The sequence below is a fragment of the Bufo bufo genome, chromosome 4, assembly GCF_905171765.1.
Source record: "Bufo bufo chromosome 4, aBufBuf1.1, whole genome shotgun sequence".
In the NCBI taxonomy this organism is placed as follows: domain Eukaryota; kingdom Metazoa; phylum Chordata; class Amphibia; order Anura; family Bufonidae; genus Bufo; species Bufo bufo.
The window spans coordinates 228,414,555-228,436,843 of NC_053392.1; the positions used below are offsets into that span (position 1 = coordinate 228,414,555).

Consider the following 22,289-nt stretch of genomic DNA (forward strand, 5'->3'; position numbering starts at 1 on the left):
CTGGTCATATCTGAAGAGAGGGGGACACCAGACAGGGAGCTATTGAAAACAGATAGTAAGTAGGGGCCTAGTATATTTCTAAATGTCCGATAGTATAAAGCAGGATAACCATCTGGGCCTGGACTCTTCCCCTTTGGTAGTTGTTTAACCCCTTAGTGACCAAGCCTGTTTGGGCCTTTATGACCAAGCGTTTTTCTTCCTTTTTTTATGGTCTCGTTCCAAGAGCTATAACTTTTTTATTTTTTCGTCTATATAGCTTTATGAGGGCTTGTTTTTTACGGGACAAGTTGTAGTTTTTAATGGCGCCATTTTGGGGTACACATAACTTTCTAATTAACTTTTATTAACTCTTTCTGGGAGGGAGATGGGGAAAAATAGCAATACTGCCACTGCGTTTTTACATTATACATTTTTTGGCGTTCATTTTTCGGTGCAAATAACATAATATCTTTATTCTCTGGGTCAGTACGATTACAGTGATACTAAATACTTATAATTTTGTTTACGTTTTACTACTTTTTTTTGCAATAAAACACCTTTTATTAACCCAAAAAATTATTTTGCATTGCCACTTCACAAGACCCATAACTTTTTTTAATTTTTTTATATGGAATTGTGTGAGGGCTTGATTTTTGAAAGACGACTTGTATTTTTCATGGGTATGATTTTGGAGTAAATGCCGCTTTTTGATCGCTTGTTATTACGTTTTTTTTCGGTGGAAACTAAGAATAAATTAGAAATTCTGTCTTTTTTTATTTTTTATTTTTTATGGCGTTCACCATAGGGGATAATTCATGTAATATTTATGTAGTCCCGGTCGTTACGGACGTGGCAATACCAAACATATGGGGGATATTTTCTTTTTGCAATTTTTTTCATTGAAAAGCGTATTTTCAATGGAAAAAAAGGCATATTTTTTTATTTTATGGAATTTTTTTTATTTAATAAATGTGTATTTTTTTTCAATTTTTTTTACTACTTAATAGTCCCACAAGGGGACTATAATATACAGTATTTTGATTGCTTTTAAAATGTAATGCATTATCTCTATAATGCATTGCATTTCAATAGCAATGCTATTCGAACATTGACCAGCAGGCTGCGCCAGAGAGGCACAGCCTGCTGGAAGTAACTGAAGACAGGCTCGGGCCCTCATCGGAAGCAAGGTAAGCTTCCCAGCACATCAGCACCCCGCGATCGCATTTTCGGGGTGCTGATGGGAGACAGAGGGAGTCCGCTCCCTCTGTCACCACTTTACATGCAGCGGGCGCCATTGCGCCCGGCATGTAAAGGGTTAAACAGCCCGGATCGGCACTCCTGCCGTTCCGGGCTGTTAGAGCAGGGACCCGGCTCTCATGTGAGAGCCAGGTCCGCGCTCCCCGCTGCACGGGGGAGCCGCGCGGCGCTTAAACTGGGCCGCCGTAAAAACGCGGCGGCCCAGCCTAAGGCCCCTTAGTGACCGCCGTAAAAACACGTATGGGTGGTCACTAAGGGGTTAATAGCTATCATGATCTCATCTAGTGTGATTGGGGCTTGAAGAGTCTGGGATTGGTTTTCCGATAGTTTTGGTAAAGATAGTGAAGCAAGGTAGTTCTCGACTGATTTTTCTGGAGAAGGCGGAGGGGCGATATTACCTATGTCCTTAGTTTCCTTTATGTTATATAGGGAGTAGTAAAAAATTTTAAACTGTTTTGCTATTTCTGGGGTAGTAAATACTTCTCTTTTGTCTGAGGTTTTAATCTTATGAATATAATTATGGGATCTCCTTTGTTTTATGCGTTGCATCATAAATTTGGATGCTTTATCCCCGTGTGCGTAGTATTTGTACTGTGAATGTAGGTAAAACTTAGCCAAGGTCGTGTTGAGGATGTTTTTCAGCCTTGCTTTCACCTCAGAAAGCTCATCAAGGTGTGATTTCAGTAGGGATTTTTTATGTAGGGATTCTAGGCGCTGGATGTTGGACAGAAGTTCTTCTATTTGTTTTTTTCTCTCTTTTTTTATTTTAGCTCCTCTGCATATGAATTGACCCCTCATATATGCCTTATAGGTGTCCCACAGAATATGTGGAGAAGTTCCAGGTAGGGCATTGAAGGAGAAAAATTCTTCTAGTTAAGACTTTGTGATCTTTACATTTTCCTCCGCGGATATAAGTTGTTCATTTAATCTCCACCTAAATGCTCTAGGTTCCATTGAGGGAGCTAGTATGGTTAGAAAAACCGGCGCATGATCCGAAAGAATCATGTTACCAATATGGGATTGAGTACACAGGCCGAGATGTTCTTTGGATACAAATATATAGTCCAGTCTGTGGTATGACTGATGGGGTGAGGAGAAGAAGGTGTAGTCCTGTCTGGTTGGGTTGAAGATACGCCAAGTATCTATAAATGCGTTATATTGCAATTTTTTTCTCAGGTGTTTTAGGGCTCTAAAAGAAATTGCAGATTTCTTGGAAGTTGAATCTACTGAAGGGTCCAATGTTATGTTTAGATCACCTCCCAGCAGTACCACACCCTCCTTATATGACTCTAGAAGGGAGAGCATCTCTGTTAGCCACGAAACTTGATTAACGTTAGGGGCGTATACATTAGCGAATGTGTATAGTTGATTAGCAATAGTTCCCTTTAGAAGAATATATCTACCGTCTGCATCTTGAATGTGCGACACATATGTGAAAGGGAGTCCCCTCCGGAACCCGATGCTAACACCTCTAGACGCTGCTGAGTCAGAACCACAATGGAACCACTGTGGAAATAGGGATCGGGAGAGATTAGGGTATTTATTAAACCTAAAGTGAGTTTCCTGAAGCATCAAGACTGAGCATTTCTAATTTTTCATATGGGAAAAGATCTGGCTACGCTTAGCAGGGGCATGAAATCCCTTAACGTTAAAGGCTACGCATAGTTCAGCCATCTACCATATGAAAATCAGTCTGTTGTATGCTTTGACATAACCTGTGTAGGGGGAAATTGTAGGTACTTAGCCTCCCTTGGTAGAGCATCAGGGGGTTCCAGAGAAGACACCCCCCCCCCCCCGTCCCCGACGGACTGCCTCTTAGATACTGGGGAGAACCTGTCATCAAAACAGAGAATACACAGCAAAAATGAAAAACATTACAGTGAATGAAATCATTAACTTTGAGAATTAGAGCAAATATGCTCAAATGGTTTAGTAGGAGAGGGGGAGAACACAACATATTGTGACGTAATGTGTCACCCTCGTTAGGATCATAATATGGAACCTGATAGGTACAAGAACAGGTGGGGGGAATGATAATACAATAATGAGTATATTTTCAGAGACACAGACATAATGTCCTGAGTGAGATTATTTAGTAAAGGAAAAACATGTGCAAACGCACTAATACTTATATGATGGAGATCTAGGATGTATTATATAAAGAGTCCTTTAATCTTCATTGAGAGGAAGGCGTCTTGGCGTGGAGGAGTTGCGGCCTCTTTTTGTTCTTTGGGATTTAGCCGGGCGAGGAGTCTCCCACGGTGTAATTGAAGGAAGATTCGTTGCTGTTATATTTTCTTGAATAGTGTCCCAATTTTCAATCTGGAGATGATCTATTTGCAGGGTGTCAAATGCTTTGGTCAAATCCTGAAAAGATGAGATGGAAAATCTCTGACCATTGAAGAGAAAGGACAGGCCAAAGGGGAATAGCCACTTATACATCACTTTGTTCTCACGTAGCCACTCAGTTAGTGGTTTCAGGGCTCTTCTTTTCTTTAAGGTGGTTTGTGCCAAGTCCTGAAATATTGATATAGGACAGTCATCCACATATATTTGAGGGGCGTTCCTTGCTTTAATCATTATAGCGTCCTTAACAGGGTAATGCAAAAATTTGCAAATAACATCTCTTGGAGGCTCTGATGATTGGTGTTTAGGGCGAAGTGCTCTGTGTGCCCTTTCTATGATAATTTCATGTGATGAATCTGGGCCTAGTAGCTGCATGCATATGTTTGTTACAGCTTCATGTATTCCATCTGTGCCCACTGTTTCAGGTATGCCCCTAAATCGCAGGTTATTGCGTCTTCCCCTGTTCTCCTGGTCCTCCAGGAGTGTATACAGGGAGTTTAGGTGCTTCTGGTGTTGGGATATAGTAGAGGCGACATTATTTTGATGCGATATGATCGCCGCTTGTGTGTCTTCTAGAACCTCAACCCTTCTTCCTATGTGGCGCATGTCTTTTTTAATAGAAGTCAGGTCGGTTCTCAGGGGTTCCAGTGCTTCATACAGAGCATCTATTAGGAACGCTCTGGAGATGGGCAGGGTGTCAATCCCGGGGGAGGCCTCCCTTACCTTCTCAGATGCAGCTGCAGCTTTCACACTGTTCCCTGCTGCTCTCGGCTTGCCGGGCGCCATCTTGGATTCTTTAGCCACATGTACTTGAGCGGCTTTCTTCAGGAATTTATCCATGGATTCTTTTGGAATTTCTTCCTTGTTGTGCCCCTGCTAGTCCCCGGGTCTGGGGCCACCTATCTTGACCATTTTGGGTCCAAATCGCTGGTTGATTAAGGCTGTGAGGGCTTCTTACACAGCAGAGCTGCACTTCAAGCTGCCATCTAGCTCCGGTGCAGGCTCCGCCCCCCCGAAAAGTTATGCTTTCTGCTAGTCCACCCAATTATGTATTTTAGGGTCCATTCACACGTCCGCAGTGTTTTGCAGATCCGCAAATTGCAGATCCTCAAAACACCGGGCAGGCAACCCAATAGAAATGCCTATTCTTGTCCGCAGCTGTGGAAAAGAATAGGACATGTTCTATTCTTTTCCGGACAGGAAATGCGGATGCAGACAGCACACTGTGTGCTGGCCGCATCTTTTCCATCCCCATTAAAAATGAATGGGTCCGCACCCGTTCCACACAATTGCGGAAGGGATCCGGACCCATCATGCGGACGTCTGAATGGACCCTTAGGCCCCGTGCAGATGAGCATTCCTCCTGCAGCGAGTCTGCAACACAGCTCCCGGCTTGACCTCCCAGCGCTGCCGGGGGTCACATAGCATTATATTGATTTATGATGCTATGTAACCCTTACAGTCCTGGAATGTTTTGGATAACACTGACATAATAAGTGCAGGGAGGAGAATTTTATGATACAGTTGCTTTAAATATTGTTCTGCCGTATTTAGACTAGTCAGTATCATGTAATTGTTCTCAAACAGTTCAAGCTGTGTGATAAACTGTATATTCTGTATGTGTGTTGAGGTGCATCAGAGAATGATTTATGCATATTTTGTATAAATAAATGACCTAAGCCACTCCAGTTATAGCTGGCAAGTGAGTAATCAAACTGTCTGTGTAGCCTTTGCTCTGACAGACATGGCTTGGCAGAAGTATTTGGCCTGGCTATTGAATAGCTCTTACTAACAGACCTATGATGTCACCAAGATGACATGTCTGCCCTAGGTAAAGCTGAATGGGTTGGTTCCTTTGTTACACCAACAGGCAAAATGGGGACCAACCAGTGATCTCCTGTACACCTGCTGAGCCCTTTGATTGGCGGGATCTCTGGAGTCTGGGATGCCGTGACAGGGTCGACGCACCGTAGCTGAAGGTTCATGGGCCCTGGTGCAAGAGTTCAGCTTGGGCCCCCTTCCCTTAGTGCTTTGTGGCCAGGGGCAAGTAAGCATATTCAATTTTTGCCTCAGGCAGCACAAAGGCAAACGGCACCTCCTCACCCATGCCAAATTTTTGACCTAACCCCTTCCCTCAAGCCAGAGCTGTAACTCGACCAGCTTGCACATTCTATAATATCAGTGTATTCTTATGTGACCCAAGGGTCTTTGGTCCCTCCTGGGCCCGTTTGCGACTGCTACCTCTGCACCCCCTATAGCTACGCCCTTGGTGGATAGCGATATTTGCTCTGTAGCTTGTGATGTATGCTGGCATGTGCACTGTTGTGTTCAGGATGCTGAGCTGGCTTTCATGCAGGAATGGCCTGTAAGATTAATTGTATTTTTATTTCCCATTTATATTGGTCACAATGGAGCAGATTTGCTAATGCTGTCTAATAATTATTCAATGTAAACTTAGACTAGACAGTCTAAAATGGTGCCAGATGTATCAGTGGTTGGTGCTGGATTATACATTTCGCGCACCTTTATACTGACAGATATTTGCACCAAAATGTTGGCACATTTTTTTTAGCACATTAGGTGAGATTTTCAAAACTGGTGCAAAGGAAAATTTGTTTAGTTGCCCATAGCAACCAGAGTCCACCTTTGGAAAATTAAAGGATCAATCTGATTGGTTGCTATGTGCAACTTAGCCAGTTTTCCCTTGCACAAATTTTGATAAATCTCCCCCATTGTCACATCTTGTTATGCCTCCTTTTTGTTAGGCCACACCTCTTTTCTGATTAGATACATATTTCAGTTTACATATTCCAAATCCAGCCAATCCACCTACTGATTAAAACAAAACAAGACACTGTATACCATTTCCATTTTTATCATGTTTTGTTTCACTCTTAAAATTATAATAATTGTTGTATTTTTTTAATTGAACCAAACTACTAAAAATAAAATAAAATGTAACTGTTTTTATGTTTTGTTATGTTTTTTTTTTTGGTTTTTTTTAAAGCAGTACTCACTCATGTCTTTTTATTCCTTCAGCTTGTCTGTACCCCATATTACTGGAGAGTTAACATCTTGATCATGGTCCTTGCACTCTTTGTTGTGTCATATATTGCAGAGGTAATTGTTTTTGCAGTATGTTACCAGTCATTTACAATGGCAAATTCAATCAATACAAATATTACATTCATACTATATTACATCATTAGATAGTATAGCATACATATCTAAAAAATATAAACAGAAAGAGGAAAAACACATCTATATATGCTACTTAATTTCCAGCAGTTGCCTATTTTATATGGGTATACAATATATACAGTGGATAAGTGGTGGACAAGTACTAGGTTGCGATCTACCGGGAGACTAATGGACTAGTGAATCTTATTGACTCCACAGAGACTTACACTCACCTAAAGAATTATTAGGAACACCTGTTCTATTTCTCATTAATGCAATTATCTAGGCAACCAATCACATGGCAGTTGCTTCAATGCATTTAGGGGGGTGGTCCTGGTCAAGACAATCTCCTGAACTCCAAACTGAATGTCAGAATGGGAAAGAAAGGTGATTTAAGCAATTTTGAGCGTGGCATGGTTGTTGGTGCCAGACGGGCCGGTCTGAGTATTTCACAATCTGCTCAGTTACTGGGATTTTCACGCACAACCATTTCTAGGGTTTACAAAGAATGGTGTGAAAAGGGAAAAACATCCAGTATGTGGCAGTCCTGTGGGCAAAAATGCCTTGTGGATGCTAGAGGTCAGAGGAGAATGGGCCGACTGATTCAAGCTGATAGAAGAGCAACATTGACTGAAATAACCACTTGTTACAACCGAGGTATGCAGCAAAGCATTTGTGAAGCCACAACACGCACAACCTTGAGGCCGAAGGGCTACAACAGCAGAAGACCCCACCGGGTACCACTCATCTCCACTACAAATAGGAAAAAGAGGCTACAATTTGCACGAGCTCACCAAAATCACGACTGTTGAAGACTGGAAAAATGTTGCCTGGTCTGATGAGTCTCGATTTCTGTTGAGACATTCAAATGGTAGAGTCCGAATTTGGCGTAAACAGAATGAGAACATGTATCCATTCTCTGATGGCTACTTCCAGCAGGATAATGCACCATGTCACAAAGCTCGAATCATTTCAAATTGGTTTCTTGAACATGACAATGAGTTTACTATACTAAAATGGCCCCCACAGTCACCAGATCTCAACCCAATAGAGCATCTTTGGGATGTGGTGGAATGGGAGCTTCGTGCCCTGGATGTGCATCCCTCAAATCTCCATCAACTGCAAGATGCTATCCTATCAATATGGGCCAACATTTCTAAAGAATGCTATCAGCACCTTGTTGAATCAATGCCACGTAGAATTAAGGCAGTTCCGAAGGCAAAAGGGGGTCCAACACCGTATTAGTATGGTGTTCCTAATAATTCTTTAGGTGAGTGTATATTTCAGTGTACTCACCACCGGCTAATCAAATGCTTAATAATAAATGTTATAGGCACTTGTTAGTCTTGACCAGTGCAATTCAAGGGGTTCTGCAGTTTGTTTAAACTGATGATCTATCTTCTGGATAGATCATCAGCATCTGATCGGCAGGAGCCCAACACCCCATCGATCAGCTGTTTGAGAAGGCATCGGCGCTCCATCAGCGCCGCTGCCTTCTCACTGCTTACTGCATGCCCAGTGACTTCACGACTAGTATAAACTTGCCTGGGCGCGGCTAAGCTTTGTTCACTTGAATGGAGCTTAGCCTCGCCCAGGCAAGTTGATACTAGTCGTGACGTCACTGGGCCAGCGGTAAACAGTGAGAAGGCTGCGGTGCTGCTGGATCGCCGCTGCCTTCTCAAACAGCTGATCGGCAGGGGTCCCGGGTGTCGGGCCCCCACCTATCAGATGCTGATGATCTATCCAGAGGAAAGATCATCAGTTTAAACAAACTGCAGAACCCCTTTGAATGACAAGAATCTCACAAAATTATAAAAACATGGCTGCTTTCTGCTAAACACAGCGCCACATCTGTCCATGAGTTGTGTCTGGTATAACAGCTCAGCTTTATTGAAGTAGATGGGGCAGAGCTGCAAAGTATATTGTGTGTGTGTTTTTATTTTATTTTAAAAAACAGCCATTATTTTCTAATTTTGGAAAACCCTTTTAAAACAGCCACAGTTCTATTGTTTGTGGGGCACAATCTGCATTTATGCAAATGTAATGAGAGAATTTAATGACTAAACAAATTCTAAGAGCGTCTGTCTGCTTACCATTTATTTGGCAGGATTTGTGGGATCCATTTAATAGGTCCGATTGAAATGCACAGTAAACTAGCACAGGTCGCCATCATACATGAACAAAGCATGCATGTTAAAGGAGCTCTCTAGTTTAGTAACTAAACTTTTTAATCCCCCAAACACTGCATATAGTGTAATACACATATTATGTCACTTTCCTTTCTATTCTCTCAACATAACTGAATCCTGGCAGGAAGTTCACATGCAGAACCTGTTTGTTTGCTTGGTTTTCTAACTTATGCCAGAATCCCTTGCTCTATATTGTTTCACAGAACTAGCTCTGCCTGTCATACTGTTCCATCTGCAGTAGTTACAACCACTACACCTCTAAATGTTAGCTAGGCGAAGGATACTTTGTGATTATGATTCAAAGCATGATTTGGTTAGTTAGAAAAGCTAACAAGATGCTTAAGAATACAGGAAGTTCTGCATGTAAATATCCTGCCAGTATACAGTGATGCTGAAAAAAGGGGAAGGAAAGTGCTGACATGAAAATCAGGTAAATAGGGCAGAAATATGCAGTGTTTGGTACTCTTGGCAGATAAAAAAAAAATTGCATTATAAAATCTGAGAACTCCTTTAAGCAAAGATTATAAGTTACTAGCTGTAGAGCTTATTATTTGTTTTAGATCCCGCATAACGAAAAGTGTCAGCCTCTGCTGTCCCTTTCTGGGACTCTTTTTTTCTATTTCTATTTATTATTATTTTTTCTCCAGATGTGGTTTATTGAAAACAGAGGACTCTGGATGTGGCTGAAGAGACTGTTCAAGTACAAATCAAAGAGCCAGTACAGAAAGATGCAAAGGAAATTACAGAAAGATTCGGAGTGGCCTCCACAAAACACAATAGACTATGCTGTCCAATATGTCTCCGTAGAAGATTCCAACATTGTCGCTTACTGTAACCCCCATTATTGCAGTACACCAGATATCGCAAAAGAACCTGAACAAACATTTGTAACTGTCATGTGAATGCAGAAAGTTTGAAAATAAATTATGTGCAGTAAATTTGCATTTTCATTCATATTTCATTGGTGCAGTGCAGTTATGTATAGAGAATACACTGGTGAGAGAAAATGAGCTAATAGGGTTAGTATGTAAGGCATCTCGATCTCTGAGGGGATATGTATGCGCTCATCTCTATTAGAGTGGTGAGTGCATTGGAGATGTAGAGTTCATCGGTGGAGTTGATGAGGTCACTGCAGATAGTGTCAGTACATTTGGATGGAATCCTCCAGGCAAAGTCATGAAACAGCCAGAGGAATATCCCCAGAATGGAAGAGTGAGTAAGGGAGGGGTTTAAATGCCCATCTCATACATTGGTGGCATATCACTAGGATATGCCAAAAGTGTCTGATAGGTGCAGGTCCCACCTATCTCTAGAACGGAGCCCACAAAGTGGAGGAGAGTGAATCGCACATGCATGGCTGACCTCCTATCATTTCTATGAGAGTCTTGAAAATTGCTGAGTGGCATGCACTGCTATTTCGGAAGTCCCATAGAAATGGAGAGGTAGTAAACTGCGCAAGTGTAGCCACCTCTCTATTCATTTCAATTGGGCTTATATGGGGTATTTTCATCAGTCCCTTAGAAATGAATGCAGGGTGGCTGCGTATGCACAGTACACTCTCCTTCATTTTATGGGATCTGTTCTGGAGACAGGTGTGGGTCTCACCTCCTAGCGATATGCTACCAGTGTATGAGATGGGTCAATCCCTTTAAACGAAAAACCACTGACATTAACAGCACGTGTATCCATAAAATGACAGGACAAGATTGAGATATTAGAGGAATCTACATTTTCTATATCAGATAAGTGACGTCTAATCCTAATATTGAGAGGACCCCTGTTCACTGACTACTATCGTTTTGTCCAAGAAACAGAATATTAATAGTAGAGATGAGTGAATTTCTCAAAAATTTGATTCGGCTGGTTCGCCAAATTTTCAGAAAAAATTTGATTCGATACGAATTTATTTGTGGCGAATAGTGTTAAAATCAGCTATTTCCTGGCTGCAAAGAGCCTTTATAGTGGTGTAGAACACTGTGCCTTGCAGTAACACACATAGGGAGTCTGATGTGGTAGAGAAACAATACTGTGAGTCAGTATGACATGTAGATAACAGACGTCGTTCTTAGAATCACTGCACACTTCACTTATTTTGGCAGTCACGGGGCCAAAACTGACCAAATAACTCAAGTGGGAGCTCAGCCTTACAGATCAATATTAGCGCCAGGTAGAAAGAACCGTGCAGAGGCCCAGGATACTAATATAACGTGAAAGAGCACACTCCTTTTACCAGGGGCGTACATAGAAATCACTGGGCCCCATAGCAAAAATCTGAATTGGGCCCCTTAACCCCGCCCACTACCCACCATGGCCCCTCCCACTTCATGACCTGGCTCCTCCCATGCCACACCCCCAAACATAGAGGGGCCCAGTGCCTGGACATAGGATGCAAGGAAAGGAGGGGGGCGGCGCCAGAGGAGACCCCCAAACATAGAGGGGCCCAGTGCCTGGAGTCCCTGGACAGAGGATGCAAGGGAAGGAGGAGTAGAGCCAAAAAAGACCCCCACGGCCCCACCATACATAGAGGGGGCCCACCCGGCCCAGTGCCTGGACATAGGATGAAAGGGAAGGAGGCGGAGCAGAGCCAGAGGAGACCCCGGGCCCCAAACATAGAGGGGCCCAGACTGTGGCTTACTTCAGGCCAGCTACCAGCCAGGGACACAGCCGGTGCATGCACACTGCTCAGTCACGACACTCACTTCAGAATCTTCCTCGAATCCTCCCTCTGGCTCAGTCAGCTCGTCTCTCAGTCTCTCCTTTAGCTCAGGGCAGGGCAAGCACTGACTCTGGTGACGGCCGACGGCGAAGTTCGAGCTGATTCTCCCGCCCGCCCCCTTGCGCCACTGGCCAATCAGCAGCTGCCTCAACAGAGAGTTGCCTTGTGCTGATTGGCCAGCGGCTCGAGCGCCACATGCAGGCTGGTTTGATCCTGATTCCGGGCCCGGCAGACGGTCCGGGTCAGGAGGAGGTCAGGATCAGGATCAGTCTCAGGTCAAGGGGGGGGTCTGTGCGTCGAGGACGATTGCGGAAGATAAGATGAGTTGATGACGTTGCTGGGGAGAAAAGCAGCCGCATAGCCATAGCCAGCTGCAGGTCATGAGTGGGCGGGGCCAAGTAGTGTGGGCGGGGCCTTCTCTGCGCTACGGGCCCCCCAGTGCCGCGGGCCCCATAGCAGTGGCGTGGTCTGCCTCTATGGGCGGTACGCCACTGCCTTTTACACCAATTTACTGATTCCACATTTCTACAGAACCTGTTCTATTAAACTCTTATACAAGTAGAGCCCCCCCCCCCCCGACACAGTGGAGTGGGTGTCAGCAGTAAGTTTGTGTTGATGTTGTCACTGATCATTTTGCTGTTCCTCTGATCAATAAGCTCCAAAAAACGGATCCTATCTGTGGAGCATCCGCCTTCATTCGGTCAGCATTTGGTCAGTAATCCATCAGTATTGCTAAAAAAGCAGGAGTGGATCCAAAACAGAGATGACACATGAATGGAATATTTGTACCCACTCCTGCTTTTGGCTACCAAATCATAAGCCAATTCTGATGCAAAATAGGGACCATGTCATGCAGGCCTTATAGCTGTTACATAGACAGGATCCGTTGTGCGTTTCGTTTTTCCTTCCTTCTGACAGATCAGAAGAAGGGTGCAATAAATGATGATGTCAGACAGGCCGAAAGGCAAAATAGTGGCCCAGTCATGAAGTGGGAAGGGTGGTAACAGCATGAGAAGTCCACAGAGTGGGCCTATGACATAGCTGTGAGGTGGAAGCATCATGAGGAGACCACAGAGAGGCCCAATGACAGATTCTTGACGTGGCAACAGCATCAGGAGGCCACAGAGTGGCACAATGACAGCGTGTGGAGGTGGCGGCAGCAGCAGCATCAGGAGGAGGCCATAGAGTGGCACAATGACAGTGTGGAGGTGGCATCAGCAGTATCAGAAGGCCACAGAGAGGCACAATCACAAAGTGTGGAGGTGACGGCAGTAGAAGTTTCAGAAGGAGGCCACTGAGTGGCACAATGACAGTGTGGAGGTGGCAGCAGCAGCAACAGAAGGAGGCCACAGAGTGGCACAATGACAGAGTGTGGAGGTGGCGGCAGCAGCATCAGGAGGGGGCCACAGTGTGGCACAATGACAGTGTGGAGGTGGCGGCAGTATCAGGAGGAGGCCACACGGTGGCACAATGACAGTGTGGAGGTGGTGGCAGCAGCATCAGGAGGCCACAGGCTGGCACAATGACAAAGTATGGAGGTGGCGACAACATCAGGAGGAGGCCACAGGGTGGCACAATGACAGTATGGAGGTGGCAGCAGCAGCATCAGGAGACCTGAGTGGTGAGGTGGCAGCAGCATCGGGAGACCACAGAGTGACCCGTTGACAGTGGGGAGATGGGTGGCAATACTAGTACCAGCTGAAGATGGTGGGTGAAAGAAGGAGCACTTGGCATCAAATGTGTAACATCAGGCAGGTGGCAGCATCAGAATAGTAGCGGAGGCAGGTCTCTTTTGTTAAAGTGTTGGTGTGGCACCATGGATGATGCATCAGGAATTGGTGGGTGGAAATTCTGGCTGATCCACACTTGATTCATCTTGACAAAGGTCAGTCTCTCCACATTTTTGGTGGACAGGCGAGTTCTTCTCTGGGTAACTATGGCCCCCCGCATTAAACACCCGCTCTGATGCCACACTACTGGCCGGGTATGACAGCTTTTCCAGGGCAAACTCTGCCTGTTGCGGCCACAAATCCAGTTTGGCTGCCCAGTAGTCCAGAGGATCTGCAGGGTGCACTCCAAGTATGCCACCACCTGCTGGTTCAGGTCCTGCTCCGGGTCTACTACTGCTACTGCTGCTGGTGAGTAGTTTATTTACTAGGCAGATGAAAAAAAAGCTGCTTATCAGCGACTCTAGACTCAAGTTGCTGCTGATGGAGCTGGAACTGCTCCTACCCCCCCCCCCCACCCTGCCACAGCAGCCATGGCGGAGGAACGTGAGCACAGAGGGCCAGAGGGCCCCCCGGTCAGACCTACGAGAGGATGGACGATGGCGCAGATAGGCAGTGGCCAACTGACTACATAGGATGTCTCTATAGTAGCTCAGTTTGTCCTCCCTCTCAGCAGGTTTAAAAAAGGCCCCCATTTTGAACCAGTAGCGAGGGTACAACAAGGTGGAGAGCCAGAAGTCATCCCTCTGCTGAATGCTAACAATTCGGCTGTCACTACAAAAGCAAGTGAGCATGCATCGGACCATATGTGCAAATGACTCGGAGGGACTCTCTGCCTCCATCTCCACTGCATACTGCCACAGTGTGTCTGAGTCCTCTGCCTTGTCTTCCTAATCACCCGGTAGCTCCTCTGGCTGCTCCTGCTCCTCCACTCCTGTCATCTGTGTATAAAAACCACCCATTTCGTTACACATTGCTTGTGCTCCAATGTCCTCGTCCTCCTCCAGTTCAGCCCCCACAGGGCTCATGTGGCCATGAGATCTAGTCGTCACATCTCCAGTCCCCTGACCAGCCAGGTTTATCTGTTCCAGGACATGAAGCAGTGGAATGACGTTGTTCATACTATAGTCATGGTGACTGACAAATAACCTTGCCTCCTCAAAGAGCCTGAACAAACGGCAGATGTCACTAGTGTTGATCGAGCACCAAAGTGCTGAGGGTACTCTGGCCAAACACATTGGGATGCTCGGGTGCTCGGTAGAGCACCCGAGTATAATGGAAGTCAATGGGAGAACCCGATGTCACGAGGGTATCGAGAACCACGCCTGACTCCGTTATACACGGGGTCAGGAAGTCGCAGCGGTTGGCTGCACGCTCTATTTAAGATAGGGCTGTTTTCCTTATGGTAGCTTTCTGGGTTTGCTTTGCAAACCCTTTTGGCTCACTCAGGGATCCGTAGCTCCTTCTCCTCAGCTGTTCCTTGTCCAGCACTCCCAGACCTCCTTATATTCCTCTCTCACACTTCTCTGGTTGCCAGAGATAGAGCTTCCTGCCTGGACATCTATTCTGACCTTCTGGAGCTGTGTTGCTGTGTTCGCTGGTAGTTGGTCCAGAACGCTACCCTCCGGATCCCTGTTGGACCTTTTTGGTTTATTGTGGTCGCCCACCTGGGTGTATGTGTTTGTCTGTTTTGTCTGTCCTCACCCTGGTGTTTCCCTCTTAGTGATAGTGGTGTGGACTAGCGATCCCACCGGCCTGTTCACTATCTAGGGCTCATATTAGGGAAAGCCAGGGTTTAGGCACGTGATCGCCGCACGGGTGAGGAACCCGTCTAGGGACGTCAGGGCAGTCAGGTGCCAGCCGCAAGGTGAGTTAGGGGTCACCACCTTTCCCTCTCCCTTGGGCAGGGCTTTCCCTGTTTTCCTCCCTGTGCGTGACGTCGGTCATTACACCCGAGCATTAAACCAGGCACCCCCTGCTCTGAAGAGGGGAGAGTGCCCGGTTCATAGGAAAAGGTCAGAAATTGATGGAAACACCACCGAAATGGTTTGGGAACAGCATGGGGAGGATGTCTGGATGCATCTTGGACTCCCAGGTCGCTGCTGGGAACGATGTTGTCCGAGTAGTACACCACTTTTACAGACTGACAATAATACACACCAAACCGAAGATAAAATCAATTTTAGAGGAAAACTTTTTAGGAAACATTCTTGCATATTTACTTGTATATAAAGTACAAGTGCTGCCAAAAATTACAAGGAAGAGGCACTCCGATACAACCTGTATATCACATAAAGGATGGCCTTATTCACATTGTGGTACAATTGTTCAAGTAGTGGGACTCCTACACTCATAAAGCCTATGCACTAAGGGCTGCCAAAAATTACAAGGAACCGGCATTTCAATACACTCTTTGTTACACATAAAGGAGGGCATCATACACAGCCTTGAAAAATGGCTGGTGACCCTCAAAAACATTTGGAGCAAGGGCCTGCTGATCTGACCATCTAAAACATTATGGGCAGTGGCCTGCTGCCGCTTTGGTGACTTTAGATAACCTGGGGCCGATCGCACATCTCTGTGACGACGGCGATCCATTCGGATGTCTGCCCTATCAATTTTCGATGTTATTTTCAGCGCAAACCATGGTGAACACGGATAACAGTGAATCAGTGTTCGATTCCGGAGAGGGAGCCTGAGAAATGGCTACGTCTACCACATCCAAGCAAGGCAGCATGTGCGCAAATTACCTATTAGGTATAATTAGGTGCCGGCCTGCAGGTGAGCTGACGCTCTAAAAGATTTTAGGTGCAGGCCTGCAGGTGAGCTCACCCTGTAAAAGATTTTAGGTGTGGGCCTGCAGGTGAGCTGACCCTGTAAAAGATTTTAGGTGCGGTCCTGCTGGTGAGCTGACCCTGAAAAGATTTTAGGTGCGGGCCTGCAGGTGAGCTGACCCTGTAAAAGATTGTAGGTGAGGGCCTGCTGGTGAGCAGACACTCTAAAAAATTATATGCGAGGACATGAAGCTGAGCTGACCCTGTAAAACATTATATGCGAATGGCATAAATGCGAGGGCATTCTATGAGATGAATAAGCATGTTGATATGATGGAAGAGGAGAAGGAGGATAAGTAAAGGGAAATTCAACCATATACCATTGTTTGTGGTGGAAGCTGTGCATAAGAATACAGTGTATTCAGTACATTATAAACAACACTTTTAAAGTGCCTTTATGTTTATCAGCTTTCCTCTGGTTGAGTCGAGAAGTCATGGTCAATCCAGGCCTTGTTCATTTTTCTAAGAGTCAACCTGTCAGCATTTTCAGTTGACAGGCGGATACGCTTATCTGTTATAATGTCACTAGCAGCACTAAACACCCGCTCTGATAAAACGCTGGAGGCAGGGCAGGCCAGCACCTCCAAGGCGTAGAGCGCCAGTTCATGCAACGTGTCCAGCTTGGACACCCAATAGTTTTAAGACACTGAGGAATTATTCAGGATGCTGACACTTCTGCTATGTACTCCACCATCTTCCAAAATGTTTCCCTCCTTGTCACAGTAGGCCGCGCATCAGGGTGAGGGTGCTGGCGGGGTGTCATGAAACTGTCCCAAGCTTTGGAGAGTGTTGCCCTGCCTCTGTTGGAACTGCTGTGTGTTTCTCTTGTCTCTCTTCCTCGGTTGCCCAAGGAAGTACGGACTCTGCCGCCAGAATTGTCAGATGAAAATTTTTGGAGCAATTTTTCAACAAGATCTTCTGGTATTGCACCATTTTGCTCATCCTCTCCACCAGAGGAATGAGAGATGAGAAGTTCTCTTTGTAGCGGGGTTCGAGAAAGGGGAACAACCAGTAATCCGTGTTGTCTAAAATGCGTATAATGTGCGGGTCGCGGGAAAGGCAGCCTAACATGAAGTCAGCCATGTGTGCCAGAGTACCAACAAGCAAGACTTTGCTGTCCTCATCAGGAGGATCACTCTCAAACTCCTCACCCTCTTCCTCCTCTTATGCCCACCCAAACAGAACAGGTGGAATTAAACTTCCATGGGTACTAACCTCTGTAGCGGAGGCAACCGTCTCCTGCTCCTCTTCCTCCTCTTCATCGTCCAATTCGTGCTAAGAAGATGAACTGAGGGTGGTCTGGCTATCACCCTGTGTAATGTCTTCCCCCATTTCCACCTCTTCCACATGCAAAGCGTTGTCCTTAATTGTGAGCAGCGAGCGTTTGAGTAGACACAGAAGTGGGATGGTTACGCTGATAATAGCGTTATTGCTGCTCACCATCTGTGTTGATTCCTCAAAGTTTCTTAAAACTTCACAGAGGTCAAACATCCATGCCCACTCCTTGCTTGTGAATAGCAGAAGCTGACTGGAAAGGTGACGACCATGTTGCAGCTGGTATTCCACTACTGCCCTCTGCTGCTCACAAAGCCTGGCCAACATGTGGAACGTAGAGTTCCAGTGCGTGCTCACGTCGCACAACAGCCGGTGAGCTGGTAATTTCAAGCGTTGCTGCAGCGTTTAAAGATCGGCTGAAGCTGTCAATGACTTTCGGAAATGTGCAGACGCGCGGCGCACCTTCACCAGTAGCTCAGGCAAATTGGGGTTTGTTTTGAGAAACCGCTGAACCACTAAGTTTAAGACGTGGGCTAGACATGGGAAGTGTGTGAGCTTGCCGAGCTCCAAAGCCGCCACCAAGTTACGGCCATTATCAGACACAACCATGCCTGGTTCTAGGTTGAGTGGCGAGAGCCACAGCTCAGTCTAGTCTCTTATCCCCTGCCACAGCTCTGCGGCAGTGTGCTGTTTGTCCCCTAAGCATATCAGCTTCAGCACGGCTGCTTCCCCACTGCAGTGCTACACTGCTTCTAGCTGCCGACTGATGACTGACTGGTGCTGCACGCGGATAATTCGGAGGTGGAAGTGGAGGAGGAGGCGGAGCAGGAGAAGTGGGGGTTGGAGCCACTAATGTAGGTGGTGTCGGAAACCCTGATGGAATTAGGGCCCGCAATATTTGGCGTCGGTAGCACCTCTGCCATCCCAGGGTACGAAACGCTCCCGGATCCACAACATTCACCCAGTGTGCCGTCAGGAAAAAGTAGCGTCCCTGGCTGAATGCACTTGTCCATGTGTCCGAGGTTAAGTGGACCTTCCCATTAACTGTGTTGGTCCCGGCACATGTGATGTTACGGGACACATGTTGGTGTAAGGCAGGCACGGCACACCTTGAAAAATAGTTGCGGTTGGGGACTGCGTAACGCAGGACGGCCGCCGACATCAATCTGCGGAAGGCCTCAGTGTCCACAAGCCTAAATGGCAACATTTCCAGGGCCAATAATTTGGAAAGCTGCGCATTTAGTGCTATGGCCTGTGGGTGGGTGGCTAGGTATTTGCAATTGCGTTCAAATGCCTGGGGTAAGGACATTTGTACGCTGCGCTGGGACACGGAAGTGGACGTGGTCGCTAATGGTGCTTGCAAAGGTTCAGGTGCAGGGCGGGAGGCATCTGGGCCTGCGCCTTCGACAGGGGTTTGCCAGCACGTGGCAGGCAGTGGTGTTACACAGACACAGATTGTGGACCCAGGCGTTCGTCCCACTTATTACGGTGCTTGGATGCCATGTGGCGGATCATGCTGGTGGTGAGGTTGCTAGTGTTCACACCCCAGCTAATTTTGTTAGGGCACAGGTTGCAAACTACTATTCTTTTTTCGTCCACACTTTGCTAAAAAAAGCACCATACTGCGGAACACCTACCCCTTGGCAAGGGAGATTTTTACAAGGGTGTGCTCCATGGAACAGTTGCAGGCCTGTTTGTAGTGGCCCGCTTTCTCCCTTTTGTCCCCCCACTGCCTCTTCCAGCCTGTTGCGGTGCAGCAGATCCCTCCCCCTCTGCACTGTTGTCCTCGCTTGGCTTTCCACCTTCCCAGGTTGGGTCAGTGACTTCATCGTCCACCACCTCCTCCTCGACTTCCTCACTTTGCTCATCTTGTCTTGTTGACCTAACCACTACCTCAGTTATTGGCAACTGTGTCTCATCATCATCCACCTCATTAAACAGTAATTGGCATTCCCCACCGTCATATTCTTGTGATTCTGGATTCTTAAGAGTTTGGGAATTAGGGCACAAGATCTGTCCCTCTTCAAGCGTGCTTGGCGAGATGGCCAAATCAAGGAATGGCACTGAAAAGAGCTCCTCGGAATATCCGAGTGTGGGATCACTTGTTTGCCCAGACTCTCCATGGTGGGAGGAAGGTTTCACCGCGCCCAGGGCCTCGGCCTCTGCGTGCACCATCAGCATCACGGCACTGCCATGTCCCTTACTGCTCGCCTTCCTCATATTAAATGTTATATATGATTGAAAATCTGTCACACCTACAGTAGCGTAGGATTTGGAAGTGTATGCACAAACAAATTTAAAAAAGTATTTGGGATGTGGAAACGTCACACAGGAGATATCCCGCAGGTAATGTCAATGCTGTCACCAGCGGCTAATGAAAAATTACATGGAATGTCACAGTTATTTGGGATGAGGAAACGTTATACAGGAGAGGTCCCACCGGTAATGTCATTGTCCGAAGCGTCTACTCCAAAAAGGTACACTGTATGTCACAGATAAATTTTTGAAGCGCACACCTTACACTGCAGATGTGGCCCTGGTAATGTCATTGTCATAAGCAGACACTGTCTATTGACAAAGTACACTATATGTCACAGATATTTTTTTGATGCGCACACTTTACAAAGGAGATGTGGCGCAGCTAATGTCACTGTCCGCAGCGGACACCGTCTACAGAAAAAGTACACTCGATGTCAGATATATTTTGGATGTGCACACTTTACACTGGAGATGTGGCGCAGCTAATGTCACTGTGCACAGCAGACACCGTCTACGGAAAAAGTACACTGGATGTCACAGATGTTTTTTGGATGCACACACTTTACACAGGAGATGTGGCGCAGCTAATGTCACTGTCTGCAGTGGACACCGTCTACAGAAAAAGGACACTGTATGTCACAGATAGTGATGAGCGAGCATGCTCGGTCGAATACCTGTTTGGCTCGAGCATCGCTATGCTTGGCACATGGCGGTACCCGACCTAGTACCACATGTGCTCAAGCGCCATGCTCGAGTCTCCATCCCGCACGTTTCGCAGCTGCAGGTAAGTACTGCCATGACTGTAATGCCAGTAGACATGTTGGCTACTGGCATTATAGTTATTGGCTGGCCAGAACGCGTCTTCGGGTGCTATAGCACCCGATCACGCGGGTCCGACTCATTGAGAGTCAGGGAGAGCTGCGCTTAGGAAGGGACAGATAGTTTAGGGAGATTGTGATCGCAATATATTCCAGGACAATTGTGTGTGGTGGCAGCAATTTAATTGTGCAAAGTAGTACTCATATTTTTTTTTTATACTTTGCGAAATAGCGATTCTTTTGCTATATAGAAGGTGTCTGCATTGACTTGTGACATATGTGCAGCAATACCTTCTGTGTGTAAGGGGCAGAGATAGGAAGAATATTAGTGAAAACAATAATTTTTTTCCCATAATCTATTCACATTTTTGGTGTACTCCGTGAATTGCGCGATCTGTGCTTCAACACCTTGTGTGGTTGTCAGGCCCAGATATAGGGAAAAAAATTTAATACCGAAAACACTATTTTTTTTTCACATAATCTATCCTCATTTTTGCTGTCAAGGCCCATATATAGGGAAAATGTAAAAATACTGAAAATAATTTTTCTCCCATAATCTTTTCGCATTTTTGCTGTCAACGGTGTCATTCGTGAATTGTGTGATCTGCGCTTCAATACCTTGTGTGGTTGTCAGGCCCATATATAGGGAAAAATTTTAAATACAGAAAACAATTTTTCTCCCATAATCTATCCACATTTTTGCTGTCAACTGTGTAATCCGTGAATTATGTGATCTGCGCTTCAATACCGCTACACCAAGCACCCCCATGCGTAAATCTACCTTGCCAAGGGCTAGTTGTTCTGCAGTATGGTGATTTTTTGAGGAAAGTGCAGACGACAAAAGAGTGGTAGCTTGCAACCTGGGCCGTACCAAAATGAGCTGGGGCGTAAACACTAACAACCTCACCACCACCAGCATGATCTGCCTCATGGCATCCAAGCACACTAATAAGTGGGCCGAACACCTGGGTCCACAATATAGGTCTGTGGGTCACACCACTGCCTCCTCTTCCCCTGTGTTACGCACTGCTGGCCAATCCCCTGTCGAGGGCGCAGGCCCGGATGCCCCTCGCCCTGCACCTGGACCTTCGCATAAACCATCAGCAACAACATCCACTTCCTGTCCCAGTGCAGCGTCCAAATGTACATAACATAGTCATTTTAATGCAAGCGTAATACCCACCCACAGGCCATAGCACTAAATGCGCAACTTTCAAAATTACCGGCCGTTGAAATGTTGCTATTTAAGCTTGGGGACACTGAAGCCTACCGCAGCCTGATGTCGGCAGCCATCCCTTGGTATGCAGTCCCCAGCCGCCACTTTTTTTCACGGTGTCCCATGCCCGTCTTACACCAGCATGTGTCCCAGAAAATCACCTGTGCCCTGACCAACGCAGTTACTGGGAAGGTCCACTTAACCAAGGACACATGGACAAGTGCTGTTGGCCAGGGACGCTACATTTCCCTGACCGCACACTGGGTGAATGTTGTGGAGGCCGGGAGTGAGTCATACCCTGGTATGGCACAGGTGCTACCCACGTGCAGAATTGCGAGCCCTACGTCCATCAGGGTCTCCGCCAGCAGCTATGCTACTGGCTCCAACCCCCACTTCTCCGCCGCCTCCTCCTCCACTTCCACCTCCAGCAGCAGTCAGCCATCAGTCGCTAGCTAGAAGCAGTGTAGCACTGCTGTGGGTAAGCGTCAACAGG

The 22,289-nt window shown here is 46.4% G+C and overlaps 1 protein-coding gene across 1 annotated transcript in view; it reads left to right on the top strand.

Annotated features, from left to right (window-relative positions):
• The window catches only part of LOC120999125 (probable cation-transporting ATPase 13A5), a 286,280-nt gene extending 276,427 nt beyond the window's left edge, over positions 1–9,853 (top strand). The window contains exons 29-30 of the mRNA XM_040429998.1: positions 6,622–6,702; positions 9,599–9,853. Coding sequence (XP_040285932.1) covers positions 6,622–6,702; positions 9,599–9,853 — 336 coding nt within the window. The remainder of the gene's footprint in view (positions 1–6,621; positions 6,703–9,598) is intronic.
• Positions 9,854–22,289: the final 12,436 nt, after the last annotated feature.